Raw genomic sequence first — 24,914 nt, 5'->3', positions numbered from 1 at the left:
CGACATAACAATTAATTTGATTTTTGTGCTAAAATCAAGTAAACAAGCTTTTATTTCGATTCTTCGTATTCAACATACAGTCAAGCGTGTCTATAAAGAAAATGTGGTCTTTATATTCAGTTGGTCTTCATACACATATTGAATTGTGTTATAAAAGGCCATGTGTTTCCCTTTGTCTTATTAAGTAGGTGGTCTTTATTTAAGCATTGAACGTCTTTCAATTGGCATTCATAGGTAATATGAATGCCAACTAGACAGAGGCAAATTCCATGAAGCCCGTTAAAGCATGACGTAACGCTTGCAAACACATGACGTAACAATCAATATCTACCGACAAAGGCAGATAATTCTGTAACATGCAAAGACGGAATGTGTAGATTATTTATCTATTTTTAGGTTTGCTGATTATATTAATAAACATGAATTTTAGCTTTGTTGTAATACGTATATGTCTAGTAAGGTGATATTTTGATGTTTCACCTTTCTTATGTGTTATCTTTATCAGGTTTTGATTTCCACATTGTCCGTCCTTCCACCCCCAACCAACCCCATATACAATAGTACGACACCTTAGATAACAACGGTCTGGATGCATGGTCTCAGCACAGATTTGTTATCAACAAAACAACGTGTATATGGGAACATAAGGAGATAAATCTAAGTCATACTTTATTGTGTATGCAAATATAATTTCTACTTTTCATTGCATGTTTATGTCAATAATTGCTAATACTAATATTCTAAACTCTTAATGCAAGAGAAAGGATAACTTAATCATATTGTTTAGTCATAAAAATACGAAATTTAAACAAAAATTTAAGAATCACTGCAACACTTATCTGTATTTTGTATGTTCAAACACTAATAAAATGTCGTTGTTCAAGGCAAATACGAAATAAAAATACAGACAGAAATCATCAAAAAATGATATATGAATTATCGCATTGCATAAAATCAAGGGTAAATATTACAACACGTTTCTCCCTAACACAGAAATTTAATATTGTTCAAAAACCTTAAAACATTTAGACAAAAAATTGTATATTCAAAAACTGAGAAAGTTAATAGTGTTAAAGGAAGAAAAAGAAAAAAAGAAAAGAAAAACGAAAAATACTAAAATAAATCATCATTAAGGGGGATATGATAGTTAATACATTGTGTGTAAAGGAAGGTTTCCACATCTATGCCCTTTTCATTGTCTTTAAATACTATGTTATCTACATTTGTTTTCATAAAAATGTATATATGGTATCTTGATGTGTTTTCAATAAAAGTTTTTAATTATTTCCTGTGTTGATTTGTTTGTATCTACTGAGCAAGCGCCAAAATGATAAATAAGTATCCCTGGATTATCAGCTGAGATGAAAGGTCAAGTTAGAGATCAATAATATGTTGTTAGAGATACACTGAGGACATTATACTCATATAAAAAAAACGTCTTAGTAGATTGGAATAAAGCCAAATTATGAGAACAGAAAATCAAATTGTTGGAGTGGCAGACATTATGGCTTCACCAAGTACAAACATTGTTATTTAAAGATAAAAAAAAGTGTGACTTAACATTAACTTTCTGACCAGACTCTGCCCTGTCAACAAGATTAAGGTTAGAGGTGGTGTTGAAACAGTTAACAGTAAAAATGTTGACATTTTTTTACAGTTGGTATTCAATGTATATGGCTAAAACGGTATATATCAGACAAAGACAAATGATTGTTATAATACAAAGAATGAGAAATGATTATGTGTGATAATGAAATATTTTAATCCTGAACGAAAGAAAACGAGCATAAGAGTAATCTGATTTACCATAAAGAGTTTTAACTGAATAGAAACAGAACTTTCCACTAATTAGTCATCTTTATTCCCTATCCATATACACCTGTATTTATAAGTGCCATACCAATAAGAGATCAAGAGTGTCCACGATACCACCCATCGTCTGCGAGCAATTAACACGAGCCCAACCGACAATCACAACACTACATATAATGTACTTGTAGGATGGATGTTTAAAATGCAATCAATTCCGTCGTTGACTTAGTTTGATCAACACTTTAATGTTTGTTTACACAAATCATCTACCTCTTGTGATAATACGGCCAATTGTCATAGCTTAGATATCAAATGTTTATAGAGCGTTCAGATTGGTTAGATCTCGCGCGACTAGATGGACCCATCGATTGATGACGTCATGATTTATATGCTCGTCTTGATGATGTCTTGGTACAATGACACGAAGTATTGACACGATGACACCGGACACGTGATAGCTATCTGGAGGTGAATCAGATATATCGTTATCTGCTATCAGGCAGCAATACGATATTACATAATGTAGATATATGCTTTGTTTAAATATTGCAGAACGAAAAGAGAATTTAACCATCTATAAATATTACTTGACTGTACGTTATTTAAAGGACAACTTACGGAATATTTTTTTTGCCCCAGCAGAATACATGATGTAGGATGATTATTGGAGGGAAGATATACTCCTCAATGGGATAACAAAAACGTCTGTGGATATTTCTTAGCATTGTGTTTTAGTGATCTGTTTGAGTTTTTTTAAATTCTTTACTTTTTGTGTGCTTGCCGTTTTGGAGACATCATCGGATCGATGTCGTTCGTGTACAGAGTACAAGTATGAAGAAACAATCAGAGTGATGCCATTCATACAAGGTGTTCTGGAAACATGATCAAATTGGTGATATTTCTTTGTGGTAGTCTGAAGACACAAAAACAATTGGTGTATTTAGCTAGTATTGGAAAAAAACACAAACCGGTGTGTCATTTGCTCAGGAACGAAACTTGCTTTAAAATGTACTGATAAAAGGGAAGAGAGAGAGAGAGACGGATAGTTATCAATGTTAACTTGTGATTGACAAATTAAATAACAATGTGTAATGTAGAAGACGAGGACATAACCTGAATAATATTTTATAAATTATGGACAAAAAATTTACACACACAAAAAAGTCGCGTTATTTCAAACCATTCTGGAGTTTTTTTAAACATGACACTTGACCTGATGTCCTTCTTTTGGTGACGGATGGATGTACTTCTTTTGGTGACGGATGGATGTACTTTTTTTTAAAATTGAAGTATGTGTACAGAACGCTTTATGTATTAAGACACACAGGATTACCCGACAAAGGCATACTTCAGTGTATCACAGAATAACAGTCAAGTCCGGCAGCAATGCATTATTTTGATAGATTATGCAAACAAATATACCTACTACGTCTAATGGAGTAAAGTGATCTACTAACGATGATGGCATACACACATAATAGTGTCTATATTTGTCTAACGTTTATAATAGTATCGACGCATGCGCTGACGGTGATTTGGATGGCCCCGCGGGTGTCACCTGCATCCAACCTGCAGGTGAATGCGTCCACATCTCTAGGTGCCCTGGCCCTGGCCATAGAGACCGTGTACAACCAGTCCATACTGCCACGGGGGACTCTCAAGTAAGCTTCACTCACCATAATACACTGATACATAAACTAACCATAATACTGCCACGGGGGACTCTCAAGTAAGCTTCACTCATCATAATACATTGGTACATAAACTAACCATAATACTGCCACGGGGGACTCTCAAGTAAGCTTCACTCACCATAATACAGTGAAACATAAACTAACCATAATACTGCTACGGGGAACTCTCAAGTAAGTTTCACTTATCATAATACACTGGTACATAAACTAGTTCTATTACCCTATTACACACTATTGGAGTTATAAGAGAGGTTATCGGTCCTAACGCATATGATGTGGAATCCAAGTTAGGTAACTTATAAAGTATGTATATCAATTAGACAAACTTGGATGTACAGTTAATCCTTGTACCGGTAAGTACTATACTACGATGCACCAATTCATATTCCCTAAACCATTTGTAATGTAACATATACAGATAGGATGTCAGTTGGTTCCATATCAGCTTTTCTCATTACAAAAATCAATATTCAATATATGCAATTATAAAACGTTCTTAAAATTATTTTTAAGTAATGTCAATGGACGTTTCTACTTGTTTGAATTTCTGTAAATGCACTTTGCTTTGGATACGGATAATTGCTAGCGAAGGCAATGTTCCATCACAGTTAGAAACAAGAAATCAGGAATGTATATGTTCGTTAAATAGAGGACAAATAAACACTAAATGGATAAAATTGCGTTTTATTCCAAAATTTTAATTTTTCAAGCACAAATAACAGCTGGATATGAATTTTGGCAGTACTACCAGGTATCATTATTTAATTTCATATAGAGTGCATCGAAATGAAAACACGGTCAGAACAATTGTGGTCTACAATTCCATTTTAAATTTTTACAATATTATTATTAATTATAAAGTTCGTTCTGCATATATATTTCCATCTAAACACACATAATGCATAAAAACCCAAAATTTTGCAGTGGATAAATTCTGTGTTGTACTTTGTACTGTAACTAATGTTTATAAGGCATCTGTTTGTTTGTCTATCTGAATGATTTTTACAATTTTATTTATCAAAACCTGATAGGTTTCAAAAGGTTGCTAAAGAAGAAATAATATGTCAAATTTTTCGCTCAGTTACGGCACATATAACTTTAAATTATAAGTATTAAATACAAGCCATATTTTTCAATTGAATCACATTGTTCCTTGTAAGTTGTAAGACAATATTACCATACATACAAACATATTTTACTCAATCACAATAAAAAAAAAAAATTATATCCTGAGAAAATTCTGCATTCTTTTATTCCGCTGAAAGCTTAAACGGGGAGTCAAACTTTTTCTGCTTAAATAATGATCTGATATATTAGTATTTAAATTATCTGGGTGTTATGGAGCCGTTGCTTAAACTTTCAGTTTCAAAACTCATAGGTTGCTATCCATACGAATATAAAATGAAAAGCGTTTTAGTCAGTCGACACGGAAGTTATCAGTTGTCGAGCAAATTCTTACATACTAGTATTAAGAAATTGTATCCCCAACTAAACACTTTTAAAAACCAGTCAGAAAATCTGGCCTTGATTTCCTGACCCAAATGATAGGGTTGCTTCATTTTGACATTTTGATTTTGGGTAACATTAAAGATCAATTTCTTTTATTTACTTTATCTTTAACGTTTCAATTTTAGTGTGATTTGGCTAGATTCGGCTTGTAGTAGTAAGCAGAGTATTGGAATATTGACAGATTTCATCTTTAACTCGACTATAGACGTGATATTTGGACCGCCATGTACACAAGGTAAACAAGATCGGGTTAATAGAGGTCTATAATGTATAAGAAAAGTTGATATAGCTGAGCACATTTTTTTGTACAACTAATATTGTCAGACACTGACATGTTTACTATCAATTTTGATGGTGGGGTATTTTCCCTTATTTGTACTAGAAAGGGCTAAAATATATGAAAAATAATATTTTGCATATTAAATGCCTCGATTCTAAAATCATGTTATTTGAAAAAACAAAACACTGTACTTATCCTCATTGAATCGTTTCCATAGCTATGATTCCCATCGCCCAGTTGGCGTCATACCGAGACATCGCTGTGTTTCAATGGCTCGGCAACGAGGAATCGCTGGACGACAAGAAAGAACTGAATACTTTAATCATGAGCATCCCGCCACTCTCAGCACTAGGTAGGTAAATCAGTTAAAGGTTCTGAAAATATATATACAAGGTATTATTACATATCTGGCTGGCTTTGAGATATACCAAGCACGTCATTATTTTACATAAACATTGCGTTTATTTTTGCACTAAATTTATTATTTGATAAAATTTCCGCAACCACAAACATAATGTTTTTTTGATATCACTGCTCACATAGTATTAGGCCGCTGCACAGATTTGTGTACTTGTTCGTACATGACATGAAAAACATTAATACTAATTCCGCCGAATCGTAGACAATTACATAATTTCATTTTTAACTTTTAATGAAATTAAAGGGTTTTTTTAAATAAAAGATAGCATTAATGCAAGAAAATAAAAACGCGTAATATATCTGTCCATTTGCATGATTGTATACTGTAAATGATGTCTTCATTTCAAGCATTGGCTGATGCATGGCTTGTTTATTACATGGTTTTATTACATTTCTTTACGAAGGTGGGATTCTGACATTTTTCATGTACGGCCTAAGCTGGTTCCGAATCGTCCTGATATCAGCTTCAGATGTGGTATCCAGGGGTTACGCGGACGCGATCGTCGCCACCTTACAATCTCCGCAGGATAATCTTGGCGTATACATTGCGCATCATTACTCGGAAATCACGTGGAACGCAACTGATCCAGAGGTGGACGCCATATTGGAAGCGATCAAAGATGAGAGCAGAAGTAGGTACATCATCCTGGCATGAATTTTAACCATTACTTATGAAGACATCATAATTATATTTCTTTTGACACATTGTTAAGACAAATATTGCATCTGCCCATAAATAACTATGGATCAAGCATCATTTTCATAATATTTGCAAAATGTACAATCAAAATGAAATTCAATTCCGATAAAACTTTCGTTTTCAGTATTGCATTGTTTTTTTCTTTTCATTTTTTAATTATATCATACATATTTCATAACAAAATTTTAGACTGCGTCATCTTTTCCGTTGCTCATACTTGTCAAAAGCTAGAACATATCAACACAGAAAAATAATTACATTATCAATAATTATTGGTGTTAAACTAATAGACCATTTAAAAATGAGACATCACATACAATGTATTCTTATAAACGCCTTACTTTTCAAAAGTTAAACTCTTATTACCTACAAATGCTTGTGTTACAGTCATAATAATGATTATACCGGATTCTGACCTCAGACGCTACATGCTCAGGGCTCATGCTCTGCGCATGACCGGAGGTGACTACCAATTCGTATTCTTGAAGACAACGCTTCCGTCTCAGAGTGACATCCAACACCTAGCTTCGACGGCCATTTGGCAGAAAGGCGACGGTCAAGACGCGGCGGCCAAACAGGCTTTCCGCAATGTTTTATACGTAAGCATTTTTTTTAAATGTACCAAAACTAGGACATAATGTCAACACTTTAAACTATTTTACCTATTTAATGCCGCTTTGAATTGATAAGAAATCTTAGTGAATTTCTAGTGGAAAAGAAATAAACAATTCGTTTGTGTATGATCAGAAGCAACATATTCAAACACAAATCATGATATCATGACCATAATCTGTCACATAAAATGAAAATGATCGTTGATAAATATGATAAAGATTGTCATGGTTGTTAACAAACATTCCCGGGCTGGAGGGAGCGAATAAACCTTGGGAGAGATTGGATTAGATGGCACGATGACGGAATGACAGAATTTAATCTTTGTTTTATCGAAATTCTGTTGCCTGTAGAACTGTTGTCTATGCAGATATTTGTTTAGCTTAAACATTAAAAACTAATTTATGCTTGTTAACATTAAGGTAATATTTGGAAACACACATGAACACATCGGAGCTTGGCACCAGTCGGCGATGGAGGCGGCCGCTAGAGTTTACCCCGCCGGAAGCAGCAACATGCCCGAACTATTGGAGGTACAGATACTGTAACTATTTTGAAACAGGAGGTTATAGATATTGATTCCAAACTTATGTTCGGGTCTCTTTGGGATGTTTCAAATGAAAAATAACAACTTTAAATTGTAGTTGAAAACATTCTGGAAAATTACTAGTCGGTTAGCTTTTTCAAGCTATTTTGCTCTCAATTTGAAGTTCTGTCGAAAGATTCTGAAAATTTACAGCACAGGTTGCCTAGTTCAAAGTTTTGGAATTTTATAATATCAATATTACGTCGTGCCTTTTCTACTGGATAATCCAATGTCTAAAATAGTATTTCTATCTTTCCCATTGCGGTAAATAGGAGATGTATAATGTCATGCTTTAATTCGTTCCTTCCAGCCGGACAAGTATTCCATCTTCCTACATGACGCCATTTTGCTGTACGCGAAGGTGCTGAATACCACTTACCTTCCAACACCCAACCGTCCACTAAGTGGCGCTGTCATCGCTAAAACGACCAATAGCATATCGTTTCAAGGTATGAACAGCTTACAGGAGTTTCTCAACTAAGTGATTCAGTATTCTGCATTTGCATATTACAGATTTATCTGCCCTTGCGGGTAGGTATTGATTGTGACGTTATGTGTTTGCGAGCGTAACGTCATACTTTTCAGAGAAAACGACGTATATTTACGTATAAAATCATTTTCCTATCCCTTTGTAAAATCTACCAAAACAATGTTGATATTTGTTGATCTACTTGAAAGCTGATTCCTGACTTTTGCTCTGTTTTACAGGTTTATCCGGTCTTGTCTTGATGTCCGTACACGCTGACCGTTACCCAGGAGTGGCCATTTTTGACCTCATTGAAAACGGTTCCTTTGCAGAGGTTGCCCATCTTTACTATGATTTAGTCAACGGAAAACCCCATTCGGTAATTCAGACAATTTTATTAGCTTAATCTTGCCTAGATGCTTCAGAAATGGCTGAAACGTCTGTTTTTTTTACTTTGTTACATTTAATGTCCTATAAATATTATACTTAATGGCACAGTTAAGTTTAAGCCTTGGTTTAGATGGAATTTCCCCCTTCGACTACCACTTGCTGCAAACAAACATTCCTTCTGTTATCTTGTAGTTCACGTGGTTTTTATTACGATCCAATTAGCAGTTAAGCCATGCCATCAACAAAATTTTGATTCAAACTTAAATCGTGTACGTATTTAGTTTATGTTTGTCAGTTGAATAAGTGTTTAAAGGGGGGTTACTCTCATGCACTTGTGCGTTCCTTTGCAGGTTACTGCACCACCTAATGGCACGCGCTTCAGTCTTGGATTTTTCCATATAGCGGCACCCATATGGAATACGCTTCCAATTCAAAAACCTGTTTTTTCTTCTTTCTTAATATCATTACGAATTTAAAAACAATACCTAAAAAGTTTCAAATGCATTCGAATACATTACAAAATGAATCATATTTCAACGAATATTATACATGTGAGTGAGCGCGTATGTGTGTGGGTAGATGGGCAGGGGTCACCTGTCTATATAATTTAAATAACTACATGAAATTTTTGTCTTTGCAATATGTCGTCTCATTCTAGCCTTAAGTTTCAAACTAGAAGAGATAAGCTAGTATTATAATTCTATTGAAAACATTTATTCGGCGACTTTGGTCAGGTGGCCACTGTAAAGGGACATTTAATTCTCAGTTTTTGTTGATATTGTTCAGGATTCCTATGTCGGAACCATCCTGTGGGGTGATGGCAGGACAAACAAAGAATATATACCTCCTGACGTCCCGGTGTGTGGTTTCCATGGAGAGCTGTGTATCTCGGAGATAGGTAATACATACAATAACGAAAGCACAATATCCACATCATCATTAGACAGGTATGTCATTTTAACGAAGTCAAACTGTCTCTATCACCGTCAGACAGGTATGTCATTATGACAAAGTCGACCTGTTTTATCACCGTCATCAAGATAGTTTCAATATTTTTACACAATATTTCCCCACAGACGAAGAGAAGAATATTATGTTGTTTTAACAATCCGTTCTAAGTGAGTATTTTCCCCCATATAAAGAAGGAAATACATTTTAGTAAAAAAAACAACGCTTTATTCAGCAGAGCTGTTATTTTGACAATGGCAATCAGCTACATTTCAACGAAACGAGATTGTAAGAAAGAAATAACGACCGTCTTTTGCATAGTTGTGCTGTTGAAATAATGAATATCGATTCATTTGATATATGTGTATTGAGGATGTTTTCCATAACGTTGAAAGATTGGCTGAATTTTTATAGTTATACGCATATAACAGATAATGTTTGCATTATTTCTCGGGAGTAAGGTTGTTGGAAACCGTGTTTCGTTGTCATACATGTATAATGTTAAACTATGTGTGCGCACAATGTAATTAGAATTATTGGGTTAGAGCGGTAATGCACCAGGTATATTCTTGTGGTAAAGAGGGTGGTTGTACATTTACAAGTACGATAAATGCCCTGTACTACCGAGCCTCGTGAATTGGAACTCTTTTAAAGGGACCAAAAATAGTTCAGTATGTTTTGATATGGTTTTCATATGTTTATTAATTTAATCATTCCATTACCATGCATATGATTGACTATCTGAAACGTTAGGGAAACATCGGAAATACTAACAAAGCATTTTTAAAATAGACCGTCATATTCTATTTTTAGCACACAAAACGAAAGATGGCAATGAACAAAAAGGGTAGGATACCACGTTCCACATCCGTAAAAGCTTTTCAAATTCGATCGTTGCACTGTCAAGTATAAGCCATATTTGTTAATACAGTCAAGCGTTTATATTCGTGGGGTCAATATTTCGCGGTTTTCTATACGGACCATCTCGCGGAGGTTCAATTTCGCGGCTCACTTGTTCCTATTAATTTTTGAACTATTGTTCATAGATATGGCAGTGAATTTATGAATATGTCACTGATGTTTAGAATTCGCGGATTTCAGTGAAATTAAACTACCCGCTAAATTTACCCGCTTTACAGTAAATCGAAAGTCAAACGAAAGTTTTCATTAGACGGGGCCCAAAGAAGGGAGATTCTTGTCATAATTACACATGAATCACGCAATTATAACGTTTGGAGTTGCTCCCTTTACTTCCATTGCAGTGATCCATCTATATTTTCAACCAGCCGTTTCACTTAATTTGCACATTGCATTGTGGGAAACCACGAAAGTTCAATGATCTTATTTTTAACGCACTCAGCCTACTGGACCGGTGGAAAATACAGAAAGAAGAATTTACTTTTTAGTTATTTTATTGAACATAATTGCATAATAATTGATCTGAATTACTTAGATATCAAACACGTCATAGATATGTATTTCACTTACAGGTATTACTTCAGTTTATGTCCTTACAATGGTTCTACCGACTACGAGTTATCGAGGTTTGACAATTGGGAACTTCGAGTTAACGGTTTGACAATTGGTAACCTTCAACACTTTGGATTGACTTTATACATTTGTACAGAGTGGCAAATTATGACAGTAATGTACCGTGTACTTATTACAATGTATTATCTAGGAATAGCAAGTTATGTTGTTTATATCTACCATACATGTTAATACATTTAGAATGAGCTAATAAATATTAAAAAAAACGTACGCTTTCCCAGAACGACATTTCTATATATGTTTCCCATAACGTGAAAACACGTCCCAATACCAAGCTGTATACATATTAAAACTAGCTTATAATTTATTTACACACGTACACGCTCAGTAAACAAATCAATTTTAAATACGAGTGCGTGTGCCAATTGTTAGGAATATTGTCAACCGTCTGGGTCCTGACTTCGAAGAGCGATCAATAAGTACAAAAATTGTCGCTATGGCTTCATCGATTGTTTAAAGCCAGTAAGCTCGCGCGCGGGTTAAACGTTTATATAGTTGCTGATGGGACACCTAGCCATGAAGAACAGGTGATTTACAGGTGAATTTAGTTATCCAGGTAAATATCAACTGTTTTCATAGTTTGTGTCCGTATTAGCTATTTCTGCATCTTTGTACATGGTATATACCACACGTATTGCTAGATTATATTGGAAAATAACTTTCCATTCGACATTTGAACATGATGATCAATAGTCTTTGGATAGCACGTTTACAGCACAGTATACAGTGCCACTACATTCTATAGAGGTTTATATTACCGTATATGCATATTTCATGACCAAACCAGGGGACCGTTTTACAATATCATGTCGCATATTTTTAATTGTATTAAATGCAACCATGCTAACCACACATAACTGTATAACTCGTACTAGCGATTACTAAACAACAATCTGTACCATATGATGGACATGCATGTCACAAATAACAGTAAACACCTGATATACCAATTTATATATAATGTAAATACTGCAAAATAATCAGACAAAATGTTTACGTAATAAATGTAAAGTCTCCCAAAACTTACAGATATTCACATTAGCAACACGTTACATACTATATAGAGGAGAGAGCGTCTTTAAAAGACCTTGGCTGTTAATTAATAGGACGTTAAAACTAAAAATTCAAACCAAACCTAACTAAGAGATCCGGAACGTTTCTTAGTTACATTTGTTATAAGGATTTATTGCCAAACTTGACCTATAATTTAATGGAGATTTTAAGATGGAGAAAGGCCACGGAACAACTGAGCCCTGGCCCCGAGTTTAGGAAACAAACTTAAGACAGAAGAAGATTTAGTCATTTTTTCACATAAGTTACATATGGAGGAAAACACCTCAAGTTTTGACTTAAGTCTGCACGTTTGTTTCGAGGAGAAGGCTGGAGCCTTGCGTAATTGACTGTCCGGAAGACTACACAAAGTTCATTATCATCAATGCAGTTGTTTGTCTTTGTATCTTCAGATTCTCAAATCGCCCTGTATGTAGGCCTCTCTGTCGGGATGGTTGGATTACTGTTTGTCCTCCTTCTGATTTTAAGGTAAGTTAAACAAGTCATTGAATGTCTTCAATGAATCCTTCAAGGCAAATACCTTAACAAAAACAGAGCTTTTAAGTCTGAAAATGGAAATTGATTTGGATAATTTTGTAGAGCTGCAAAGGTTAACTTACCTTACCGTTAATACTACACTCCTCGTCGCTCCCTATAGCGATGTATCGATTCCTATAACGCGGTTTAACTTATATTTCATGGAGTCCTTATCACTCGAGTTGTAAACTTTATCACGATGTAACGCTATAATTGTTATTAGCAAGCTTTAAATGTTTGCTTCAGAAACCTAGTTGGCCTTCACCAAATTGTTTTGATTAAATATGATCATTTCTGACCATCACATCCTTTTGATACAATAACGTGCATATGTATGAAATCATTTTCGATTAGGATGTACCGATTATAAAAAGGGCAAAAAAATCACTGTTCAGTAGATTTTGAAATCATATTTAATCATAAATCCATGTTTCTATAAACCCATGTTTACTTGTGCTGCATGTTTACTTATATATTTTGTGCTTGTTTATTAGATTTTGGCGACGTGAAAGGGAACTCAAAAACATGGCGTGGAAAATTCCATTCCATGCTCTTGATTTCGAGGCAGGAAAAAGAAATCGGTCGCTAACGGTAAGTACATGTATGTGGATAGAAAGTATAAGTCACTTTATAAATCTATTACCTTATCTTGCCTGTACCGAGGATTTTCGCGTATGAAATCCCATATGTCGTATAATGGTGTGGCTGTTTGTAGGGTCGCCTCCGGTTGACTGCTGTCAGGCGTAATGATTCTCAAAAAGTAGTCCCACAATATATTTTGAAATTGTTCGTACATGTATGAGAATGAATAATAAGAATTAAATGAATTAGAAGAAGTGACTTAAAATAGATTTTTCATGATACGGAACTAAAAATAATAAGAGATTACACTTATCATAAAAGTTGTTTTACTGTATCTCCACATCATAAAATCATTGACGACCATTTGATAATGAACATGTGATGTATTTGCGTATCTTCATAGTCGATATATTATAAACCCATCATATCATAATATATCTCACATTGACGAATATTTCAGAACATGTCTAATCACTTGGCGAAGAGTGCCAAGAGTCTGGGTACAGACAGACAGACGGAATACACCTATGGGCAGACAACTCTAACTGATTCATTTAATGAAGCCATACAGAAACAGGACCATAGCTCGGTAGCGATAGCCAAGTTCAAACGATCGGTTGTAGCGGTGAAACACATCCGCAAAAAGAAAATCGCCACCACGGACAGGACGTTTCTGAAAGAAATGAAAATGGTAAGGAAATAAAGCTGAATTTGAGATGTAAATATATCGAGCCACACTGAAATTATGATGCAAAAGCTGCAGGAAAATGCTACAACAGCTCATTTTTTAGATTCTATAGACAGTGACCGGCTTGTACTTTTTTAATTTCAAACAAATACATAATTGTCCTCTTCTGAACAATATACTGATGTAAATTAGCAGTCTGTCCGTTCCTATTTTAGCTGTGTTTAAAGTATCTGAAGTCCATACCTAATTATGACGTTAAAACCTTTAACCTGCTTCATGTCTACGGATTATCAACACGACAACGCGCGAACCGATACCTTACACTGACCCAATATAGTTTATGTTGAATTGTTTTTATTGCAGCTACTGGACCTGAAACACAACAATCTGACTACTTTGCGGGGGGTCTGTACCGATCCGGGTCACATCTGTGTCCTTTGGGAGTACTGCGCCAAGGGCAGTCTTAAGGTAACTTAGACTATGTCATGACGTATTATAACACTTATTAACTTGGAGTAATGTTAATAATACTAGATTAAATTAATATTTGATAATATATGGTTTTAAGTATTTACAGGGTTGATCATTAGAAACTGAATCTGATATTTGAGACGAATGCTGTTGATTCCAACAGATCGACACCATTTTCGTTGACTTTCGACATCAACTGTTCAATATTACTGTTATTGCCATTACGCATTACTAGAAATCATGCTACATCAGCTGCCAATGAAATCCTTACACGATGTGAATGTTTGTTACAGGATATACTAGCGAACGACGACATCAAACTAGACACCATGTTTAAACTATCGCTTGCCCTAGACATATGCAAGGTAAGTAAATTCTTGTTCGTGTCTTTTGTACTGGATAATCATATGCGCAGCTCTCTAGCTTGAACTATTTTTATTTTGTATTTCAAAGTGTCATTAAAAAGATTCCGGCTCAATGAATTGAAGTCGGCGTTGGCTGACATTTAGTCTACAGTATCTGGGTAGAAGAGGTAGCTATCGAGATTCGGATAAAAAAAACTCAATTGAAGTCTTATAAGGTTAAAGGTGTAAAACATGCTACAATGGTAAAACGACTTACCAACCGTCACAAAGCCTGTACCACAGGTGAAAGATGACCAGTATTGTTCGAATGGATGACCTTGAATCTTCAAAGGTCATGTGGTATATTGACTAAAATCATTAAGCTGAGGAGCTTTTTTTCAATAGACAAGTGCAAGAATCCTACAAAACACGGTTATATGTCTTGCTATCAGGGGGTGTACAATGAAGGGCCAATGTAATTATAGAGAGAAGGACTTGTGTTATAGGTTATGGGGTTATATACGTTAATGTTTGTCTATATAAAACACTTTTATGTAAAGGGTCTCGAGTACATACACCGGTCAGAACTCAGATTTCATGGCGGACTCCAGAGCTCTACGTGCGTAGTGGACAGTAGATGGACATGCAAACTGACCGACTTTGGACCTCGCTATCTAATGAACGGTGCTGAACCGGACCCGACAGAGCCAGAGGACCACCGATATAGAGGTTTGTTGGTGATATCCATTATGAACTTCATTTCTCTTCTTCATCGGAAGGCGTGCATCTTTTATTGCTATAATGTGAATAACATTGAGATAATAGAATCTAGTTTTTTTTACATCCATAAGCAACACATAAGAAAGAATTATATTAAAATAATGTTATCTACAAACCTGTCGATGATAATTAAACCAATTACTAACTTCTGTGATTTTCATTTTTGCATTTTGTTCCTGTAGCATTATTTTGGACAGCTCCTGAGTATCTTAAGAAAGCTCTGAACAAACGAATGAGGGTTGGTTCCCCGTCCGCTGATATCTACAGCTTCGGAGTCGTAGCCATGGAGATAGTGACGCGAGAACTGCCCTACCAGGCGTCAGAATGCACACCAGAGGGTAAATAATGTTGACCATTGGAGATTATATTGTGAATCTTAAATAACGATGGCGTCATAACATCAGCCGGTGGATACGAGTCAAACTAGGCCATAGTTAAGAGTTGACGGTTGGATGACAGCATATGATGCTGTCGGCTGCAGGGAGCGGTATTTTATAGTTGACCTTCGATCTTGAACGTAATTTGAATCACACAAGATATATTTGTTTGCTGATGTTTTCCAGTATTTGTTCCGTTAAATCTTGCAATGTGAGATTTAAAGTTCTAATTATAATATTCCGAATTTGCATATAACAGAGTTATCTGCACTTGCGAGTAGGTATTGATTGTGACGTCATGTGTTTGCGAGCGTAATGTCATACGTTTCGGAGAAAACGACGTGAATTGCGCTCACAAAATAATGACGTAACAATCGATACCTACCCACAAGGGAGCTAACTTTGTAATATGCAAAGATGGGATATTGTCTTCATCCACAGAAATTATCCGGAAGGTCCTCATCCCAAAAGATGGAGTGTATTATCGTCCTAAATTTACGTCCCCGACTGATAGCATTCCGGCAGCGGATCAGATCGGAGGCATTCAAAATCTAGTCAAACGGTGTTGGAACGAAGACCCTAGCCTCAGACCTAGCGCTAAAACTGTGCTAAAAGTTCTTAACAAAATCAACCCTTACAAGTAAGTAGTTATATAAATTAACACATCAATATCAACACTTAAAAGTACAGTGTAAGTCTAGTGAATGAATTTCAACGCGCCAAAAGAACCTCTTTCAAGTAAGTCAAGTTACAAGAATATAACTATCAAAATTAGCCTTAGAAAATTCAGTCACAGAAACAGCACACACCAAACTCAACCATTAAAAGTATTGGATTATCGAACTTAAATGAGTAAGTCTAAAATACGATGATCAATCTCAAGATTTCAGGGATATTTCTCACCACAACAAATTCTTATAAGTAAGCTCCATCAAGGGCATAACTCATCACCTGTTTCTATATACACAGAAAGGCCAACGTGATCGAGAATATGATGACTATGATGGAGAGATATTCGAACCAGCTGGAGGACCTTGTGGACGAAAGGACGGCACAACTGGAGGAAGAAAAACGCAAAACGGAAACTCTGCTCTATAGGATGTTACCAAGGTAACCATTGCCATTACGTTATCATAGAAACCCTATTATCCGAATAAATATACCAATTCCTTCGTTTCTCCGTCGCAGGACACTATAAGATGTACTCGCCTTGCTTGAAGGACGAAATGACGACAACCTATGGTATAAACAATAACGTTATAATTGTAATAATCTCCTATTATTTTAAAATTAATATTCTAACTCTTTTCATGCCTTTCCCAAAGCACCGCCACACATTTGGCATTAATTAAGTTTGATAAATATCTCTGTAGATTTTTGTTTCTTACTATTCATGCATGTATGTTTAGCGTTTCCATTATTGGAAGCACTTATACCTTTGGTGACTGTAATTCATGAAGAGCACAAAAATAACAAAATGCATCTCAAAATTAACTAATTCACAAAAGGTTTGCTACAATTCTATCGTGTAACAGGAAAATAGCGGAGCAGCTGAGGATTGGGATGTCAGTACAGGCGGAGGCGTTTGAGATGGTGACAATCTATTTCTCAGACATCGTGGGGTTTACATCCATCGCCGCCGCTAGTACCCCACTTCAGGTAAAGTCCATTTACACCTGATACAGGTATACTACCCATTCTGGTAAAGTTCATTTACACCTGATACAGGTATACTACCACTACAGGTATAGTCCATTTTACATCTGATACAGGTATACAACCCCTTCAGGTAAAGTCCATTTACACCTGATACAGGTATACTACCCATTCAGGTAAAGTCCATTTACACCTGATACAGGTATACTACCACTACAGGTATAGTCCATTTTACATCTGATACAGGTATAGTACCCCTTCAGATATAGCCCATTTTACACCTGATACAGGTATACAACCCCCTCAGGTATAGTCCTTTTTACACGTGATACAGGTATACTACCCTTTCAGGTATAGTCCTTTTTACACCTGATACAGGTATACTACCCTTTCAGGTATAGTCCTTTTTACACCTGATACAGGTATACTACCCCTTCAGGTATAGTCCATTTTACACCTGATACAGGTATACTACCACTACAGGCATACAGGTATAGTCCAGTTTACACCTGATACAGGTATACTACCACTACAGGTATAGTCCATTTTACACCTGAAACAGGTATAAACGTACAACTACAGATGATAATTTGATCTGCACTGATACTATACCATGTATACATGTAAGACACCTGAAACCCCAAATTTAACACGCGAGAAATCATCCACGCCATTTTGGTACAAAACGCTAAAATTTCCCGGTGCCAAAATATCCCAATTTACGGCATTATGCTATTTGGCGTAGAAAGGCCGTCACGGATATAAGGAAACTTCACGTGACCTGTTGTGTAAGTCCAAAATGAGATAATAACGAGGACAAAATACTCTAATCGTGCTGGGTGGTGGTGAGCCCGATATGTATTGTCTTTGAAACATATATCTCTTCTGACTATTGCTGAAATTTTCAGGTTTACACTAGAGAGTAGTAGTTGTGGCAGCTCGCACACCCAATCATTATGAACCATCCATCTTTATTTACCATAAACTTGTACAGTATGAAAGGATTTACTAATTTGCTAAACGATCGGAGCGACGGTTTCATTGTTGTGAATATCACCACAAAGGATTTTCAGATAATCGTTTTATAGGATCTGAATTACCAAAACGTTGTCTGGAAATAGTTTTGAATTGGATTGTTTTCTTAATGGATAAATCTGAAAACATATAATTGAAAATAAAGTAATATTCATAATGTCAATTTCTCATTGATCCGGCCCTGCAGGTAGGGCATTAGAATTGTACCTGCTGCCCCTATTGCATGATCGTAAAAGGCGACTAAATTTAGAATCTTATCTTTTCTCTTCTTCCTAACTAACTTTATCTTACCTAATGCCTCCCTTGGCACCGTCTCACTTTTGGCGTTGAGTTGAGCGGTCGCCCCTCTGAGGAAGGCTCTGGGTTCTGTTCCCTGGCCGAGACACACCAAAGTCTATAAAAGTGGTAGTTTCTGCTCCTGCTTAGCGCTCAGCATACAGGGAGTTGGACGACTGGTTTGCCCATTGTCAGTATACTGTGACGGGTGGGGTGTGTTGCTTGGTGTCTTCGGCGGCATGCTTCAGTGATGTAGCACTATCAAAAAGGGCAACCGTTCCACTATACAAGAAGACACTACATGAATATACCGCAGTCTCCCATAACACATACCTAGCACAACATACACGCAACACGCCGCATACATGGGAGGCCGTCCTTACATGACCATAGCTGTTAATAGGACGTTAATGAATCAAACAAAAATCTCATTAATTCTATTTATGGCACATAATTGCCTACGAATTGTCATGGCACAGTTAGTCATGTTTCATGGTAAATGAACACAAAGTAAACTGAATGATGTATATGTATCATATGTATTTCACTTCTATGACTTTCTTTAACAGATTGTGGAATTGTTGAACTCGCTTTACACCGTATTTGACGACACGATTAAACACTTTGATGTTTATAAGGTAAGAATGTTTGCAAGGGTGTTCCCTAACATTCCAAAAAAGTAAGCTTTCTTTAATTTTAAATTGTAAAAACATGCATATTTTGACCATAATTCACAATAATAATTGCCACTTTCATATCAAACAGAAAGTTCAATCAGCTGTATTTTCCGAATTTATATCTAGAACAAGTATAAGTCACTAAAATATCCTTATCGCAAAATACAACATTTACAGTATGATATTGTTAGTCTTGATCAAGTATAAGTCGCTAAAATATCCTTATCGCTAAATACAACATTTACAGTATGATATTGTTAGTCTTGATCAAGTATAAGTCGCTAAAATATCCTTATCGCTAAATACAACATTTCCAGTATGATATTGTTAGTCTTGATTATGTCTACCATTCACAATTTCTGTTGCAATACCCTCGAGTAATATGACTTAACATTGGTATCACTACACTATCTTTCATAATTTGAAGAAAAAAAAACCCAGAAGAAACCTTCATTCTTTAGGTAAATTATTCCAAATTTCGAAAAAAAAAACATTTTATTATAAATAAAGATATTGCAATACCCTTAAAACTTGAAAAATAATATATTTCTGATAATAGCCCAAACCGGAAAACTAAATATCGAAATGAAAGAAATACCATACATAACACTCGGTGTAATTTATCAAATATAAGACACATGACAAAAAGTGCATCCTGCTTTGCTTATGCTTTGTTATACATGTATATATTACACCAGGTTGAAACCATCGGGGACGCATATATGATTGTCAGTGGACTTCCGGAAAGAAACGGCACCAAACACGTGACCGAGATGGCATCAGTGTCAATTGCACTCTTGAATGAAGTACAACAGTTTCAGATCCCACACAACCCTTCGAACCACCTAGAAATCCGTATAGGTAAGATCTGGCTCCATTTTCTCGAAACAAACTTAAGTAAAAAACTGACTTAAGTCACAATTGTTCATTTAAGTTATATAAGAAGAAAAACTTAATTTTTGACTTTAAGTCTTCTCTTTTATTTCGAGAAATCGGAGCCTGGGTCTGCAACTTGATAACAGACTAAATTATTTTTTTGTGTATTGTACCTTTAAAATTTTCTCCCAATAATGTCGGTATTCTCAATAAAAGTTATTCAGATTTTATTTGTTTAGATACAACGTTTAATAATATTTCTTCTTCTACAGACCATTTTATCATTCATTTTGTTCTAATGGAAATCTCCCAACTCAACCATTGTTGGTATTCACGAATTCAGTATATATGTACAATTGAGTTATTGAAATTTGAATGAATTTTTGCGCGTTCGTTCTGATCAAGAACATAATATATATAATGCTTCCCTTTGATTGAAATATAGTTAAATAACGCCTCTCTTTTTATTGGATGGAGTTACATAATACTTGTACAATGTATTTGGTTGGATATAAGTACGACAGCGCTTATTTTTGATGGAATAAAAATATATTTGACTAATTTAACTGATAGATTGTATGAAGGGTTGCAAAAGGGGAGAGGTATTTTTTTTTACATAAAACATAACCCTTTTCGAAGCGAACGCTTCTCTATAAGTTTTGAAACTTCATTAATTGTTTACATATAATCTGTATTATCATTTCCATATCAAATCACAGGTTTACATAGCGGCCCTGTTGTGGCTGGAGTTGTCGGCCTTACTATGCCAAGATACTGTTTATTTGGAGATACGGTTAACACGGCGTCTAGGATGGAATCAAACGGACAAGGTACTGAGAAAATTCATTAAACTATATAATAAGTTACGGGGAATGTTATTGATGCCACAGAATAAGTTACTGGAAATACTCGTAACGTCACAGAATTAGTTACCTTGACTACTCGTAACGCCACAGAATTAGTTACTAGGAATATTCATAATGTCACATAATTGGTTACTAGAAATACTCGTAATGTCAGAGGACGGGTAAATGGTAATGTTTATAATGTGACAGGATAAGTAACAGTGAATATTCATTATAGCACGGGATAGATAAGTTATTGGGAAGAGTCATATGATAAAAAAAGATGCGATGAAAATTGATAAGGGTAATAAGAATGGTAATTTTGTATTAGAAACTATCAGTTTCTTCAACGTTCGTTTTTTAAGGACATTGACGATTCTCCTGACCATTGAAAATATGTCATAAGTTAAGGGTGATAAGATCTTTTCATAACTTCAGTTATGCACTTCTATGTACAGTAGATTGTTATAATTAAGGAGTTATCCATAGTTTAAGAATATGACTTAAATGATTACTCTTATGTTGCTTTAATGTTCTTTTCAGCATTGAAAATACACATGAGTGATGCAACTCATACCTTACTGAAAAACGCTAAAAAATTCAAGATCTTTGAGCGAGGAGAGATGGATATCAAGGTAAGGACATCTCTCCATATTTTATCCCATATATTTTAAGTTAAAATATCGGTGTCATACAGCAGTCTCGAGTACAGATCTTTAAACTACGCCAGTTAAGTACCGCTGGATTTTTCCACATAAATTATGTACATTTTCTTTATAGTTTTGGAAACACTAACATATGCCTGATTGCAGAAATCTCAGTTTATCTAGAGTCAAAACTGTCAAGTTGTCATAATTAAGGTGTTCATGATGCAGCCACCTCTTTTACTTTAAAGATGCATGCTACACCGATGGCAAATGGCATTTTTTCTTAACAAAAACAGGAACAGGCGAATTAATATTTTTCTTCATTTACAGTTATTTTTCACACCATTAAAAAGTTTGAGGTTCTTATTTTATTTCAAGATAATATCAAATATTAGAAATAATTAATTGCGTTCCGAGAAAAACACAATTGCATTTTCCTCTATTTGAAATAACGTATTGATTGCGCATACACCAATTAATTAGACACATATATGTACACGATTGACCATCAGTTACTGCTCAAATTATGAGTATCATTTATGCTCTGTCGGCGGTGGAGCATCTCTAAAATAAATTTTAGCTTTACCAAAGACACTTTACTGTGTTACAGGGCAAGGGGAAAATGGTTACGTACTGGTTAGATGGTTTTGAGTGTGAGGAAGATTATCGCCTACTGACAAGGAAAGCGACATCGATCGATATCGATCTGCAATCAGCTTCGACCTTTGACCTAGGTCACGTTCGACTAACGCCGGAAGCTGACGAGGAGCAAAACAACAAATCGAAACCCTTTAAAATGCCACAGTTGCCTTCTGCTTTGGACATTCTAAATAAAAACACAGCAACATCCGACATATTTGACCCCGCTGATGATTCAGATTAGGCAGATTATTCAAGTTGATCTCCGAAATGAAATGAACGGTGCAATACATTGTGATATTTTCATGCTGATTACCTGATCTTGGTCCAAATGGTACAAAGTATTCATTTAATTGTGTTACTTTTTAAATCCTTAATGTCAATTTCTCTATTTTTGTAACGTGTACGTGAACAAATCTCGGTGATATGTGTGTCACAATCTCGCTTTAGTGTGTACTTTTTTTCCATTGCGATTCAACTCGTTATAAAGGAGTTGCATTTAATGCTGATGTATGACGTATGATGGTTTGACTACCTAGTATGATCAAATATTTCTAGATCCATTCATGGTATAATTCTTCGGTATTAACAGGTATTCTTCCCATAGGTGACTTCGTATTTTGGGTATTGGTATATCGCCGGTAACAGATGGAATGGTGTTAAAGTGATTATATATTGGTGACATTGTTCCAGTGACATTTGAAGCTACGCAAGCTTTGTAATTTCGGAATTAATCTTCTGACAAATGGAATACCAAGGTAATATTTACATTTCCATGATCAGTGCATGAACTGCCATCTGGTTATTTTGTCGTCATTATCATTGCAACGTCACGTGATCAAGAAAGATGGATGGCAAATTGTTGTTCCTAACCAAAGACGATAATAATTTGTTTATTCATTATAGATGCAAAATCTCTCGACATTTTATTAGCGCGTTTCATTAAATTTGTCGTTTTCCAGTTGGTATTCATACTACCATAATCAGAAATGAATTTAGTTCAGGGCTTAAATATCCTTCTGTTTAAGTCTACATGTAGTTACACGATAAGGTAATGTGATTTGTGTATCAGTTGCGAGAGTGACTTTTATGTGTGTAAGGGAGAAATTTATTTATCAAAGTGCTATAGTTATGGTGGTATTTGATCGATATAATACAGTATATTTAATGGGCAAAGAAACGCAATCGTCGAAGAGTCTGTACCTTCGGTGGATAAGAGGGATGCAAGACATTATTTTAATTGAAAAGCTCGCATGGTAACTTCGGTAAAGGACATATCCCACGACATCAATACACAGAAATAAGCTAAATAAATTTTACCAAATAAAACATTTAAAGTTATATGTGCCGTAACTGGGCGAAGATTTTGACTTGTTATTTTTTCTTCACTAATCTATTGAAAACCATAAAGTTTGATGAATAAAGCTGTGAAAATCATTCAAATGACTTCAGATGTGTGATAAACGTTAGTTGCAACACAGAAATTATGCACTTTTAAAACTGTTGTTTTTATACCTTATGTATGTTTATATGGAAAGTTACCTGCAGAAATCACTTTACAATGACTAATAACGCTATAAAAATGTTAAATGAAATTGTAGATCACGATTTGGCTTCATGGTCCGACCGTATGGACTCATTTCACTTCACCACAGATGTTAATAAAATGATTTTTGGCGGTACTGCCAAAAATCATTTTCAGCTCTTATATGTATTCGTAAAATTAAACGTAAGCATTAAAAATACTGTAATTCTCAAAATGTTGGTAACTTTTGGTAATAAATAACATATTAAAAGCTCATCTTGATTCGCGAGAATGAAAAATACGTCACATATAACTTTAATTGTCGATTTTGACAATTTCTTAATGCGTTTCTTTCTCCTGTACAATATATTGATTTTGTGTTTTGTTGTTCTGTGATGTGAATGTGAACAGTATCCCCGTACGGGATTGGGTGGGGGGTAAAAATGCGCCCAACCCGGTAAGAATTAAGAAAGGTCAAACAAGTATACGTTTCCATCCTACTTAGATATTCGATCGGGTACCTTTTATGTTGGGTTTAGGTTTAATATATTCATATTCTGTATATAGATGCATGCAAGTCATTTTTGTGCAAAGTAATTTAAGCATGTATAACCATTGTTTTCAATATCTACCTAACCGCTCACAAGAAGTTAGTTTCACAATCTGTAAAATTGCTGTAAAATTGCTGGGCAATTTTCCATTGTTAAAGATCGTAATAATTGTATTTAAAACAAATAATATGGCTGTAATTTGAAATTATTTTACGTTGCGAAGGTAAGGTAAATGATGTATACATGTGTGTAATTAACCTTTGGCAAAACTTAAACTTCGCCCCACCAGCAGTAATATATACCCATTTTAGTTCTAAAGACATAAGGCGTTACAGTGTGGCAGAGTAGTCGATAACATGACATTAAAATCTTATTTTTTCCTTAAATGTG

At 35.2% G+C, this 24,914-nt stretch overlaps 1 protein-coding gene across 2 annotated transcripts; it reads left to right on the top strand.

Moving 5' to 3' along the window:
• The first annotated feature begins 2,272 nt into the window (after positions 1-2,272).
• Positions 2,273-23,891, top strand: LOC138329999 (atrial natriuretic peptide receptor 1-like). 2 transcript variants are annotated; one of them, XM_069277329.1, is made up of 24 exons: positions 2,273-3,473; positions 5,141-5,250; positions 5,513-5,647; positions 6,120-6,347; positions 6,803-7,014; positions 7,450-7,560; positions 7,924-8,062; positions 8,322-8,458; positions 9,256-9,367; positions 12,432-12,507; positions 13,050-13,146; positions 13,598-13,828; positions 14,189-14,293; positions 14,590-14,661; positions 15,201-15,369; positions 15,603-15,758; positions 16,239-16,437; positions 16,767-16,907; positions 17,333-17,456; positions 19,334-19,402; positions 20,140-20,302; positions 21,037-21,147; positions 21,706-21,797; positions 22,420-23,891. In XM_069277329.1, the coding sequence occupies exons 1-24, from the start codon at positions 3,271-3,273 to the stop codon at positions 22,690-22,692; spliced, it is 3,465 nt and encodes a 1,154-aa protein (XP_069133430.1). In that variant the 5' UTR covers positions 2,273-3,270; the 3' UTR covers positions 22,693-23,891. The 2 variants fall into 2 exon arrangements, with proteins under 2 accessions (XP_069133430.1, XP_069133431.1); XM_069277330.1 differs by lacking the exon at positions 2,273-3,473 and adding an exon at positions 3,596-3,609.
• Positions 23,892-24,914: the final 1,023 nt, after the last annotated feature.

This window comes from Argopecten irradians, chromosome 8 (assembly GCF_041381155.1).
Source record: "Argopecten irradians isolate NY chromosome 8, Ai_NY, whole genome shotgun sequence".
NCBI lineage: Eukaryota > Metazoa > Mollusca > Bivalvia > Pectinida > Pectinidae > Argopecten > Argopecten irradians.
Note: the sequence above shows the minus strand (reverse complement) of the source record. Positions and strands in the feature narration are given on the sequence as shown.

Coding starts and splice junctions, on each gene's coding strand:
- LOC138329999 (XM_069277329.1), top strand. CDS start 3,271: ATGATGGCATACACACATAATAGTGTCTATATTTGTCTAACGTTTATA. Junction 5,251..5,512: donor TGGACCGCCATGTACACAAG/GTAAACAAGATC, acceptor TCGTTTCCATAG/CTATGATTCCCATCGCCCAG. Junction 7,015..7,449: donor CTTTCCGCAATGTTTTATAC/GTAAGCATTTTT, acceptor GTTAACATTAAG/GTAATATTTGGAAACACACA.